General features: G+C 36.1%; 2 protein-coding genes across 4 annotated transcripts; one reads left to right on the plus strand and one right to left on the minus strand.

Annotated features, from left to right (window-relative positions):
* Positions 1-448: 448 nt before the first annotated feature.
* Positions 449-2,415, minus strand: LOC106406472 (probable 2-oxoacid dependent dioxygenase). Of its 3 annotated transcripts, none has more exons than XM_013847146.3 (4): positions 2,327-2,415; positions 1,683-2,208; positions 1,073-1,394; positions 449-991 (listed from the first exon to the last, which is right to left on the minus strand). In XM_013847146.3, the coding sequence occupies exons 2-4, from the start codon at positions 2,192-2,194 to the stop codon at positions 740-742; spliced, it is 1,086 nt and encodes a 361-aa protein (XP_013702600.1). In that variant the 5' UTR covers positions 2,195-2,208; positions 2,327-2,415; the 3' UTR covers positions 449-739. The 3 variants fall into 3 exon arrangements, with proteins under 3 accessions (XP_013702600.1, XP_013702601.1, XP_048609948.1); XM_013847147.3 differs by having other exon boundaries at positions 2,289-2,403; XM_048753991.1 differs by having other exon boundaries at positions 1,683-2,383.
* A 2,563-nt stretch (positions 2,416-4,978) lies between these two features.
* On the plus strand, positions 4,979-9,154 carry LOC106406178. The gene is made up of 5 exons (XM_013846791.2): positions 4,979-5,245; positions 5,319-5,367; positions 5,526-5,961; positions 6,882-7,130; positions 8,452-9,154. Exons 1-5 carry the CDS (start codon positions 5,102-5,104, stop codon positions 9,152-9,154), a joined length of 1,581 nt encoding a protein of 526 aa, XP_013702245.1. The 5' UTR covers positions 4,979-5,101.
* Positions 9,155-14,385: the final 5,231 nt, after the last annotated feature.

Consider the following 14,385-nt stretch of genomic DNA (forward strand, 5'->3'; position numbering starts at 1 on the left):
CGTCCAAATGAATAGCTATATAGTTAACATTTAAAAAATCAAAATAGCCACGCGCGTAGCGCGAATTAACTCCTAGTATGACTCTAAAATAAAGGAACAACGAGTTTGTAATGTTTTGGAAAGTGTTACAAAAATTTGTAAAGCTTTGAAAGGTCTTATAAAGAAATTTTTAACAAACGGCTTATTGTATTTATTTACTTTATAAGGTTTAAATGTACCAAAGAATTATAGAATTTAGAAAATTATCTATAATCGTATAAAATTTTATAAATATGGATATAGATGGGATTATAATGAAGCTTGCAACACCTTATAGAACATGTTTTATTCTGTTTTTTTACTAGACAATAATCTCTCATTTAACTTATAACATTATTGAGCGAGACAGTCTTCACTTTAATCTCCTCATCTTGTAAATCCGTGCAGACATTGTCATCTGTGACTTGACTTCATGATAAAACATTAGATATTCACTAATAATCTCGTCTTTAAAGCATTATATATACAATCTTACGTTTGACAAATGATCTAGAAACAATCAAAATACTACCAACAAAACGGATATGTATATCATACAAGCAACAAAATCTTGCATGGGAATATGCGAGATGGAATCATCATAGCTCCTCGTTTCGATTGGAAGTCCTGGCCGAGGCAGGTGTATTTGTTTCAGCATGCTACATACTAATCTGAAATTGCCTAGAAGACTTTGGATACGTAAGTCTGTCCAAAGCTTTGATCAGATCTTGAATTGATGCAACACAGAGTTCCCATCAAGCCCTCTTGCCATGTAATGTCTCGTGTACTCAGTGACGGTAGTGTCTCTATACTTGGGAGGATTTTGTTCAGACAAAAGCTCTTTCATCGGTCCATATACTCGAAAACTCGGCAAAAGATGCACAAAGAATGATGCTACCGAAACACGAGGCTCGTCACCTCTGTTAGCCAAAACCCTATGCTCCACGCTCAAAAACTTGTCATTCGTTATAAGCTGTAACCAAAAAAAATCACAAAAAGAGTATTAATCAATGGTTTGATATATTGATCATGTCAATATAATAAAACTAATTACCTGTAAGAAATCTCCAAGGTTGATGAGAAGAGCTCGAGGAACAGGAGGAACATCCACCCAACATCCATCCTGAAGAACTTGAAGCCCACCGATGTGGTCTTGAAGAAGAATAGTGAGAAAAGATCTATCTGAGTGCTGACTTGTTCCGAACGTTAGGTCAGGCTCAGGACAAGGCGGGTAGTAGTGAGAGAGCATTAACAAACCCTTTGTGCAATCCATTTCTTTCAAATGGTTAGGATCCATCCCTAAAGCTTCTGATAAAAGCTCAAAGATTAGCTCCCCTAACTCCATCACTTGCTTTGAATACTCCAACATGATCTCCCTAAAACATTTAGACCAATACAACTTACAAAATCCATCAATAACGTAAAAAAAAAAAAACAAGTTCAGATTTTATGATTCTTACTAGGAGTCGGTCTGGTCTGGTTTTAGCTCTGTTTTAATTTTAGTTTTTTTGATATGTTGGTTTATAAAATTAAGTACCATATTAGAAGTATACCTAGCTACCCTTTTTTTTGAATACAGAAGTATATTTACTTCAGTTTTTCGATATTTCGGTTTATACTAAAAGATAGTTACCATATTAAAACCGAATCTACTTAATTCTTACCCACAAATCTCTGGCAAGTCTTCTGTTCTTGGAACATCAGGGGACATGAAACAACTTAAAGTATCTCTCCAGTTGGCAGATGGAGAGCTATAGAGATCGAAGTTACTATTATAAGTAACCTTCTTGGTGTTATCCCGGGTATAGAGCTTCTTCCTCACGTCTGAGTCTTGTTCATGAAACCCACAAACCCTGTCTTTCATCTTGTCCATAACTTCAACCGGAATCCCATGGTTTATCGCCTGGAAGAACCCGTATCTCTCCACCGCTTCTTTGATCTTCGGGATCACGCTCTCTCGCGTGACTGTGGAGTTGAACACGCCACCTCCGAGATCGATCGTTGGGATCATCATCGTTGAGGAGGGAAGCAGTGGGTTTGGAGCCGTTGAAGTGAGATGAGAGTGGTGGAAGATACGGGGGATCTCTGAGATTCCGGCGTCGACGAGACCTTTCACTCCGAGTTTCATTTCGTCGAAAGCTTTTACCTCGGTAGCACGATCGTACTTCGCTTCCATCCTCTTCTTCCTCCCTTTTTTTGTTTGTGTTTGTTCAGAAACAGGACGAAGAGACAAAGCTTTTAAAAGAGACGAAAGACAAGAAAATTCTTACAATACTTAGGTGATCAGAATACGGTGTTCAAGGCTTACGTGAGCTTTGTTGTTGTTATCGCCTTATCGGAAGATGGTGGAGCTCGAACTACCCCACTTTTATCTTTTGACTTTTCAAACAAAAACTGATTAAAAATAAAAGAAAAAGTGGAAATGCGGGGTTGTACACGTACCTCTCGAGTGCTAAGCGAGCGCTGTACCATCTGAGCTACATCCCCATGACACTGGTATAGGGTAACTAGAACTTGTCAGTATATATCTAGTAATGTAAAATACGAACGTCCTTGGTTTAGTTAGACATGTCAATTAGGGCCGAAGCCCGCACAATCCTAAAATTACCGAGCTTGAGTTTAGTTTTATAAGCCCAAAAAAAATTAGGTCTTTCGGACTAAGCTCATTTGGGTTTTGGGTATTTAGGACCTAAGCCCGTTTGGGTTAGGGTCGGCCTGAAAACCCGAAATTTTATATTTTAGTGTAAATATTATCGTTTTTGTAATCGAAACCGTTATTAGTATTGACATATTATTTTAATATTTTTTATCCAAACTCTAATAAATCAAATATAAAAGTTGTTAATGCACTTTATTGTTTCATCATTACAAGTGTTATATTTTAAATTTTACAAATGTACATTCTTCTTTCATGTGTAACATGTTTTTTTTCAAAATATAAAGTATGAAACGTTTGACCATGTTTATCATAATTTTTTTTCTCTTATATGTTTAGTTTTAATTGATATTTGATTATTTAAATCTTATTAAATTTGTTTTTTTTATAATATGTTTTTAAAGCATACGAAAAAATAAAATTTTTGATAAAGAAGAAAATTTTAAATACAGTTTATATATATTTTTTAAATGAAACTGTTTTCTTATGAAAATTCACATGTATTAAAATGATGAAAGTGACAATGACAAATTATTTTTCAAAAAATCCACAAAAAGCCGAAAAACCCTATAGCCCTATAAAAGCCGGACCGGGCTCAAATATTTATGGGCTTAGCTGGTTTGTGCTGGGCCGGTTTAGGTAACTGAATATTGTTTGTGAAAGTGACTAAATGAGTGGGGATGATGACTAAAGATTTTTTTTTCTTTTTCCTTAATGATTACAATTTGAGTAAATGACAGCTAAAGAAATTAAAAGAGATCAACCGAATCTCTAGGAGGATGCTTCCGGGTCTTTGATTGGTATGGTGCTGAGACCGGTTCAAAGCTAAAACTATTTGCAAGGCATCTTCAATTTTTTTTTTATCGCTGATATATTTAGTGTGGTAGAATCTTATTTATAAAATTATAGTTCTACTTTCTGTGAATATTTCCGAATTTCGAACGAAATCTTATTTCAACTTTTGTTGTTGTTGTTGAAATGTTAAAATCTTTTAACTGAAACAAATAAATCAAGACTAATTTAAACACAATCAAGACTAATTTAAACACATGACTGGTCAAGTCGTAAGCACACCTACCAAAGAGAGAATTGAGGCATGTGGTTCAAGAAACCGTTGGGGCTCATTCTCTCACGTTTTTTATTGGTTACACCTACCTACTTAGAACCACCCATCTTTTGTTTTCTTCTCCCTGTCTTGCTCCTTTATTTTCTTCTTTTTTAAAATAAAAACAAACATAACTTAATTAATTATAAAAGTGTTTTAGGTTACAAACTAGTGGTTATTGATAAGTGAAAAGAATAGTATATAAATCACATTTAAAATCAATCAATATGAGGTTTAGGTGCCGCTAATTCTTTTAGCAAAGTATGCATGATGCGGTTTATTTTCGTCAGATATTCTACGGGTAATAGGCCCAGAAATTAGCTTTCATAAATTTTATGTGGGTCAGATAACCTCCCCCCCCTCTCCCCGTCTTCAAGATGCCTCCGCCACTGGGTCAGATAACTGCAAATACTATCCACTGTAAATGAAATAAATACAATCCATAGGAGTATTATTTAGGGTATATCTTTTAAAATGAAATATGTTTATATAAAAAAACACAAAAAGAGAAAAATGACCAACATGTTTCATTAGAAATGTAAAAGAATTTATATTTTTACTCTATAGATATATAAATGTAATCAGGATTTAAATGAAAAAAAAATTGAAAAAAATATTTAACTCGGATTTCTTTCAAATTTTTTATGAATTTTTTTTTCTTCAAATTTTATTTTAAAATCCTAAAATTATTTATAAAATTATTCATTATTTTAAACTTTAATTATATGGTTTTTAGAAAAAAACAATAAACCCAATTTTCTAGGAATATAAATAGTTTATATTTTTTAATAAAACATATTTTAATCATTTTGATGCTTGTGTGATATATTTATGATATAAAAAAAATTAGTGCTATAATTTTTTAGTTATTTATACAATCAAATATTTATTCGATTATGTTTTGTTAAAAAGGAGAAAAAAATCACGTTTTGTGAGATCTTTTATTGGTTTTGATCTACGTGTCATGGTCCCATTTCCGTTCCCGGATACTCCAATAGCTAAAAATTATCTACAGTAAACTGGATTAGTTATACAAAAAATATATTTTTTATCAACCACACAATAAAATATAATAATATATTATTGAATAACATAATAATACACTCAAAACATTATTTTTGTTTAAAAGAAAAAAAAAAGTAAGAATGAAAATATCAAAAGAAAACGCAACGCCACATGTCAAAAATAATGATCTCTCTATCTGCCAAAGCCCCCGCTCCTCGCTATAAAGATGGCTTCTCATCATCACAGTCACAGAGTCAATATCACTTAATAACAATCTAACTGTTGTGTCTTGTAAGAGAAAGAGAGACAGAGAAAACATGGTGCTAAAGGTGTACGGACCTCACTTTGCTTCACCAAAGCGTGCTTTGGTAACGCTTATCGAGAAGGGCGTTCCCTTCGAGACCGTCCCCGTCGATCTCATGAAAGGAGAGCACAAGCAGCCTGCTTATCTCGCCTTACAGGTTCCCCTTCCTCGATCTCCTCTGAATACTCATTTCAAAATTCTGATGATTCTCTTTGTTTCTTCCTATGCAGCCTTTCGGTACCGTTCCTGCTGTTGTCGACGGTGACTACAAGATCTTCGGTACGTCCTTACATAATAACTCAATCTTGGTTGCTTAATAACACATGATCTGAGATTCTTGATACAGTTTAGGCTTATTAGAAGTTTGATCTTAGATTAAGACATGTGTAAAAGATGTTATGGGAGATGCTGAGAGATGTTTTTTTTTTTGTTGACAGAGTCACGTGCGGTGATGAGGTACGTAGCTGAGAAGTACAGGTCACAAGGACCTGACCTTTTAGGCAAAACCGTCGAAGACAGAGGTCAAGTTGAGCAATGGCTCGACGTTGAGGCCACCACTTTCCACCCACCACTACTCAACCTCACACTACACATAATGTTCGCATCAGTCATGGGATTCCCTTCCGATGAGAAGCTGATCAAGGAGAGCGAGGAGAAGCTCGCAGCTGTGCTCGATGTCTACGAGGCACATCTCTCGAAGAGCAAGTACTTGGCTGGTGATTTCGTCAGCTTGGCTGATTTGGCTCACCTCCCTTTCACTGATTACTTGGTTGGTCCCATCGGTAAGGCTTACATGATCAAAGACAGGAAGCACGTGAGCGCGTGGTGGGATGATATTAGCAGCCGTCCTGCTTGGAAGGAGACTCTTGAGAAGTATTCATTCCCTGCTTAAGATGAGGATGATGATCATCATCATCTTCTTGGTCTTTGTTTGTGTGTTGGAGTTTCTAAGCAATGCTTGTGTTTTATGTGAGGTTTTTAATAAAGAGTGGAACCGTATGCCTCCTCTAATCTTATGTATGTCACCTCTCTTGTCTCTTTTGTTTCATATTGTAACTCCTATTCTGTGTGATTGAGTTGAGGCTTGAATCTAGAGGAACTTAATTATATATCTTTGGTTTAGCTCATTCCAACCACATTTTGATTATTGTCACCAGTTTAACTCCCTATCAAAGTTGATATCTTGGGGGGTAGGGGTGTAAATTCGGTCCGTCCCAGCCCGGCCCAAACCTGCTAAGCCCTTAAAATTTTGAGCCCGGTCCAAAAATATTTTGTGCCTAGAATTCAAAGCTCGACCCGGTCTTTATAGGACTGTAGGATTTTTCGGGCTTTTTTTAAGCCTTTCGAAAAATAATTTGTTATTTGTTATAAATCATATTGTGGATGTCCATAACCGGTCCGATCCATAACCAGTCCATACATGAGAGAGAGAGAGAGAGCCGGCGCCTAGCGAGAGAGTCGGCCAACCCTACTTTCCTTTTCCTTATTAGTTTATGATTTGTACTCTTTCCATATTTGTATTTCTTTTTCTCTAGTCTTTTCATTATTCTATGACGGTGTAATTCTCTATATATAAAGGGCTCCTTATGTTTATGAATAATACAGAAACATTGATTCTATTCTCTAGTTTCACAACACGTTATCAGCACGATCACGCTCTAAACCCTAAGCTAAACAAACCCTAGCCGAAGAATCCATAATCCCCTCGACGATAAACCCTAACCGTTGAGAACTCCCGATCACGAACCCTAAACCTAATTCTCATCTTGTTCCCGTTCGTGACACGATCCCAGCTCGCGACCTCAGACCGTCTCAGCTCGATCCCGAGACACGATCTCAGCCAGCTACCGCTCGCGACAACAGCTTGTTTCCGTTCGTGATCAGACGATCTCAGCTTCAGCTCGCGTTCCCGATACCAGCAAGGACAGCTCACGATCCGTTCCAGCTCTAGACGACCTCAGCTCGTTCGCTTATCAATCTCAATATTCAGCTCGCGGTTCTTCTTCTCATTGGAGGTCCATTCAACCCTACTTGAAGTTAAGGTAATTCGAAACCTTAAAGATAACCCATAATTGAATGTTGATTGCTTGATATGAATTGAAACCATAAAATCTTAAACCCGAATCGAAACCATAGGGTAAAAGATCATAACATCAATGAGTAAATCGAAGCTCATAATCATATGTTCGATACCCCAATTCTTGATACCTTAGCCGCATACATGTATCTTACATGTTATGCAAGAAATCGATCCAAACCCTAAAAGCTAAAGACATGATCGATTTTATATAAACCCTAATCGTATTATATATGTTCTAAATTAAAATCGATTGATTGTTTTGAAATTATAATTGTATGATAGCTTGTTTGATTAATTAAAACTGAATGTTTGTTTTGATATTGAATGAGATCGTATTGTTAGATTGATCACATAGAAATCGTTTTGCTAGGATTGATAAACTCATCCTCGAATTTGGTTGTTTTGAATTAAAACCGATTGAATGAATTTGGAATCGCATGATAGTCTTGATTAAACCCTAACCGGCCTTGCTTATATGGAAACCCTAATTGCATTGATAAATTGAACATGATTCGTTAGGTTGATAGAAAATTAACTTCTTGATGCATTGCTTAATTATTTGATTGCAATTATATAACTTAGAATTCGTATGAACATATAGAAACCGTATGATAGGCTTGCATTATAACTATATGTACATATAGAATTCGAATTGCTTGGACATACCTTATAGCTGTGTGGCTTGTTTTGTATCATGCATGCATATCACGTATGAACTGATTGCATATAGAAATCGTATGCTAGGATTGTAAACGAATAAATATTGCATGATCATCTCTTGCTTGGCTGTGAGGCTTGTTCTTAGCCGTGAGGCTTGTTCTTAGCCGTGAGGCTTGTTCTTAGCCGTGAGGCTTGTCATGGCCGCAAGGCTTGTTTGAACTTAGAAACCTAATTGCTTGAACATATTGATTGCATTCGCTTGAACACTTTTAAATCTAAATTATTTTTAAATCTAAATTATGAAACATATGATTTCAGATGTCGAAAATCAACAACTTGGATTTTGCTGCCCTAAGTCTCTCTGGAGATAATTACGTGCACTGGGCACTTGATGCTAAGATCATCATAAAATCCAAGGGACTCGGTGAATGTATCACCGAGGGAAATAATGCAAGTGAGAAAGATAGATACAGTGTGATATTAATTATACGCCATCATCATATTGAGAGTCTTAAAGATCAGTATTTGACTATTGAGAATCCTCTAGACCTTTGGACAGAGTTGAAAACGAGATATGATCACTAGAGAACGATTTTATTACCAAAGACTATGTATGATTGGAGGAATCTCAGAATCCAGGACTTCAAGTCTGTGGACGAGTATAACTCGGCCCTGTTTAAAATAGTTTCAAAATTGAAACTGTGTGGTGAGGATATGACGGATAAGGATATGCTTGAGAAAACTTTTTCCACCTTCCACACAAGCAATGTGTTGTTACAACAACAGTACCGTGAGAAGGGCTTCACAACTTATGCTAATTTGATCTCTTGTCTCTTGCTCGCTGAGCAGAACAATGAACAGTTGATGAGAAACAGTGAATTGAGACCTTCTGGAACAAACCCATTACCTGAGGAACATGCGACCGTAGAGGCTAAGAAAAAGTCGAACCATGTCCAGAGTGATAGCCAACACAACCGTGGTCGTGTAAAATGGCATGGACGTGGTGGTCGAGACCAAAACTCGTTTGGTCGAGGCCAAGGCAACTCATATGGCCGTGGCTCCTACGGAGGCCGTGGACATGGCCGAGGCCGTGGTACATCTTTCAAGCCACAAAACTCGACCAAATCCGTGTGCCATAGATGTGGTATGGATAATCATTGGGCTAAGACATGTAGGACTCCCAAACATCTCGTTGATCTTTACCAAGAGAGTTTGAAAGGGAAGAATCCTGAAGCTCATATGACTTATCAAGATGGTGAAGATGATTTCAATCATGAACGAGACGATCTTATGGATTATGAAACTTCAGATTGTTTAAAAGAATGAAGTTGAATTCAACATCTATGTTTTTGTGTTCTTTGCTTTATGTTTTCTATGTTTTGATATTGCTTTGAACTTGTTTTCTTATTATAACTTAATGAATGAAAGTTTTTGATATAAAAGTCTCTAAAGCATCATGACTATACGTATTGATAATGCTGGTGAGTTCACGTCCCCAAGCGTTTAATGATTATTGTATGTCCATGGGGGTAAGTGTGGAACACTCTGTGGCACATGTACATACACAAAACGACTTGGCCGAATCATTCATAAAACGAATTCAGCTAATAGCTAGACCATTGCTTATGAGGTCTAAGCTTCCGGCCACAGCTTGGGGACACACGGTCTTGCACGCGGCCGAACTGATTCGTATCAGACCGTCTAGTGAACATAAATATTCCCCATCACAATTGCTTACGGGTCATGAGCCAGACATATCTCATCTTAAGACATTTGGCTGTGCCGTCTATGTACCAATTGCTCCACCACAGAGAACAAAGATGGGACCTCAAAGGAGGATGGAGATATATGTTGGATATGATTCCCCCACGATTATAAAATACCTTGAGCCAACTACGGGTGATTTATTTAAGGCCAGGTATGCGGATTGTCACTTTGATGAATCCGAACATCCAACATTAGGGGGGGGGGGATAGCAATAAGCTGGTAAAAAAAGATTACATGGAATCAAACATCCTTATCTTAACAAGATCCTCGGACTAAGGAATGTGATTTAGAAGTCTAAAAGATTATACATTTACAAAAGCTAGCTAATCAATTGCCAGATTCCTTTGCTGACCCGAAAAGAGTGACTAAGTCATATATACCAGCTGCAAATGCACCAATCAGAATTGATGTTCAAGAGGGACACAATCAAGTTGCTACAGAGTCTAGACAACGTTTGAAACGTGGTAGACCAATAGGTTTCAAAGATAAGAACTATCGGAAAACTAAGAAAGGTGCAAAGAATGAAACTGAGGTTGTTGAAACCCTAGGCACGACCATGGCCGTTCCTAAATCTCGGGACTTAACCGCGGCTGATCCCAAAACCCTAATAGCGATCGCGGCTGATCATGAATTCTTAGATGCGGCCGGCCCTGATGTATCTAATACTGATTCTTGGGACGCCAAGATTCAAGGTACTGAAGGTCCTGATAATAATAAGATCTCAATAAACTATGTCTTGTCTGGGATACAATGGAACAGAAAGAATGTCGACATTGATGATATATTTGCATACAAGGTATCACTTGAACTTATGGATTTGAATGAGGATCATGAACCCACGTCTATTTATGAGTGCACTCAACGATCAGATTGGATCAAATGGAAAGAAGCTATAAACGTGAAGCTAAACTCTTTAAAGAATAGAGATGTCTTTGGACCAATAGTCCGGACACCATATGATGTAAAAATAGTCAGCTATAAGTGGGTCTTTGTGAGGAAAAGAAATGAACACGGGAAGGTCGTGAGATATAAAGCACGACTTGTTGCACAAGGATTCTCACAAAGACTAGGAATCAATTATGAGAAGACATACTCCCCTATGGTGGATGCTACTACTTTTGATTCCTTATAAGTCTGGCTATGAGAGAGACATTAGACTTGCGGTTAATGGATGTTGTAACTGCATACTTATATGGGCCACTGGATAATGAGATTTATATGAATGTACCAGAGGGTATAGAGTTGAAAAACAAATCGAGTACTCGAGAACAACACTGTATAAAGTTGAATAAGTCACTTTATGGATTGAAACAATCATGCCGAATGTGGTACAATAGGTTAAGTGAGTACCTAGAGAGAGAAGGATACAAGAATGATCCGATCAGCCCTTGTATCTTTATAAAGAAATTCGGCCAGAGCTTTGTGATTATAGCAGTGTATGTTGATGATTTAAATATCCTAGGAACCTCTGGAGAGATTTCCCAAACAGTTGAATATCTTAAGAAATAATTCGAGATGAAAGATCTTGAAAAAAAAACAAAGTTTTGTTTGAGATTACAGCTTGAGTACATGGGAGATGGAATCCTTGTGCATCAAATGGCATATACAGAAAAGTACTCAAGAGATTCAATATGGCCGAGTCTCACCCATTGTCTAGCCCCATGGTTGTGAGGTCTCTAGGCTTGGACACTGATCTGTTTCGTCCTATGATGGACGATGAAGATGTCCTAGGTCCCGAAGTGTCATATCTCAGTGCCATAGGAGCTTTGATGTATCTTGCTAGTCACACACGACCAGATATATGTTTTGTCGTGAACCTACTATCTAGGTTTAGCTCTTGTCCGATCCAAAGGCACTGGAACGGGATTAAACATGTTCTTCGTTACCTAAAAGGAACGAAAGACTTGGGTCTATTTTATACTAACAAAAACAAAGAAGGTTTAGTTGGATTTGCTGATGCAGGTTATCTTTTGGATCCACACAATGCTCGATCACAGACAAGCTATGTTTTCACACATGGTGGAACGGCCATATCATGGCGTTCCATGAAGCAGACGATCGCGGCCACATCTTCAAACCATTCGGAGATATTGGCTATACATGAGGCCAGTCGCGAGTGTGTTTGGTTGAGGTCCATGACCCAACATGTACGAGTTGATTGTGGGATGTCCGAAGGCAAGGACGCACCAACCGTGATGTATGAGGACAATGCAGCATGCATTGCTCAGCTTAAGGACGGCTACATCAAAGGAGATAGGACAAAGCACATCTTGCCTAAGTTCTTCTTCACGCATGAACTACAGAAAACCTGCGAGGTCCAAGTGGTCCAAGTGCGTTCCAGTGACAACTCAGTTGATCTATTTACCAAGTCACTTCCTACCTCGACGTTCAGGAAGCTCACGCATCAGATAGGGATGCGTAGACTGAAAGACCTTCAGTGATGTTCAGAACAGGGGGAGTAATACATGTTGTACTCTTTTTCCTTCACCATGGTTTTGTCCCATGGGGTTTTCCTGGTAAGTTTTTAATGAGGCAACATCTAAAGCGTATTACAAACTCTATATGGTTATGACATCCAATGGGGAGTGTTATAAATCATATTGTGGATGTCCATAACAGCCCTGGTCCATAACCGGCCCATACATGAGAGTGAGAGAGAGAGAGAGAGAGCCGGCGCCTAGAGAGAGTCGGCCAACCCTACTTTCTTTTTTCTTATTAGTTTATGATTTGTACTCTTTCCATATTTGTATTTCCTTTTCTCTAGTCTTTCTATTATTCTATAACAGTGTAATTTCTTATATATAAAGGGCTCCTTATGTTTATGAATAATACAGAAACATAGATTTTATTCTCTAGTTTCACAACATTATTGCCATTCTATCTTTTTAATACATATGAATTTTCATTAAAGAATCAGTTTCACTTTTTTGTTTTAAAATATAAAGTGAGTTTAAACTTTTCTTCTTTATCAAAATTATTTATTTATTCGTATGCTTTAAAACATATGATAAGCAATAAAAATTTAATAACATTTAAATAATTAAATATAAATTAAAACTGAATATACATAAAAGAACAAAATTTATGATAAATATGGTCAAACGTTTCATATTATCTGTTTTGAAAAAAAAAACATGTTGTACATAAAATAAGAAGGTACATTTGCAAAATTTAAAATATGAAACTTGTAATGATCAAACAATAATTTGCATTAACAACTTTTATTTTTTGTTTTTATGAGAGTTTAGATGAAAATATTACAATAATATGTCAAATACTAATAATGGTTTTGATTGCAGAAATGATAATAATTAATTAAAATATAAAATCTTGGGTTTTCGGACCGGCCCTAACCCAAACGGTCTTAGACCCAAAATACCCAAAGCCCAAATGGACTTAGCCCGAAAGACTCAATTTTTTGGGGCTTATAAAACTAAACCTAAGCCCGGTAATTTTTAGGACTGGACGGATTCGGGCTGCGAACTTCGGCCCTAATTGACATGTCTATCTGGGGGTACGGGGCCATTCGACCTCTGTGGTACGGTATACTTTTTAAGATTAAAAATATTACCTTTTTAAAAATAAAATTGAATTTTTAAAATTAAATATAGGTCTAAAAATTATAAATTTATGTATTCACATAATAATACAGTAACTCTAAATTGATATTTGGCTCAATACATTTATGCTCTAAGTTTTTATTTTCTTTATTTGAATGGAGGACAATACCTGCAAGCTGCAGCCATCATATCCAAATAATAACATACGAATTCTAACCAGATATTTGTCTCGATACGTTTTTGTGTTTTTCGAGTTAATTCAGGACTTTAATCTCAAATAGGACAAATGGGTGAAAAAAAATCTACAACCACCTATTTTAATCTACATGGGACAATAATTAGAAAATTACAATATTGCCATTAATGAAAGAACAATATGAGCCATTCGATTATATTTTCTTTCTTTAAACTAGAGTCGTCGGATCATAAAAAAAAAAGAGAATATGATATTTACGAAAACGCCATTAATGAAATATCAATCATAGCCGTTAGATCATCTTGTCTACGATTTAATCATAGCCACACGATTACATCTATCTCTCCTTCTCTCTCTTTTCTCTTAATCTCAACCGCATGATCATTTCTTCCTTCTTCAATTACAACCATAGGATCTTCCTTATCTCATTCTTTAATTCGACTGGGTATAACTAGTATAACTCGTACAACTGAACAGGTTAAGAAATTTTATAAATGGTATATAAATGTTATAATCTATATATAATATGTAGCTACTATAATTAACACGACTAGTAAATCATGTTTTACATATGAAATAAACAACAAATATCCTAATTTGTATATAATGATAAAATTTCATATATTTTATTTGAGATTTATCAACTATATTAGTCATATTATAATGATAAACAAACATCGAACATATTTTTGCAAAGCTATGAAGTGAAAATATTGGTACAATCTCTAAACCGAGACATATAAAAAATTGATATCATTTTTATTAAATATTAAATGAGCATTATTGGTATAACTGGCACAACTTTGACATTTCATAAATTTGACAAAACCAATTTGGTATTCCATATGAGAAAAAATAATCAAATATCTCAATTTGTATGTACTCATAAGTTTCTCTTAATTTATTTGAAGTTTTGGAATTTTTTTTTGAAAATTATTACAGAACTCCACAAGCTTACATGATCCACCTTACACTTTTAAGGTTAGTTAACTTGTTTGTTCACTAAATTTTTGGAAAACATACATGAAATGTAT

Source organism: Brassica napus, chromosome C4 (assembly GCF_020379485.1).
Source record: "Brassica napus cultivar Da-Ae chromosome C4, Da-Ae, whole genome shotgun sequence".
Classification (NCBI taxonomy): Eukaryota; Viridiplantae; Streptophyta; class Magnoliopsida; order Brassicales; family Brassicaceae; genus Brassica; species Brassica napus.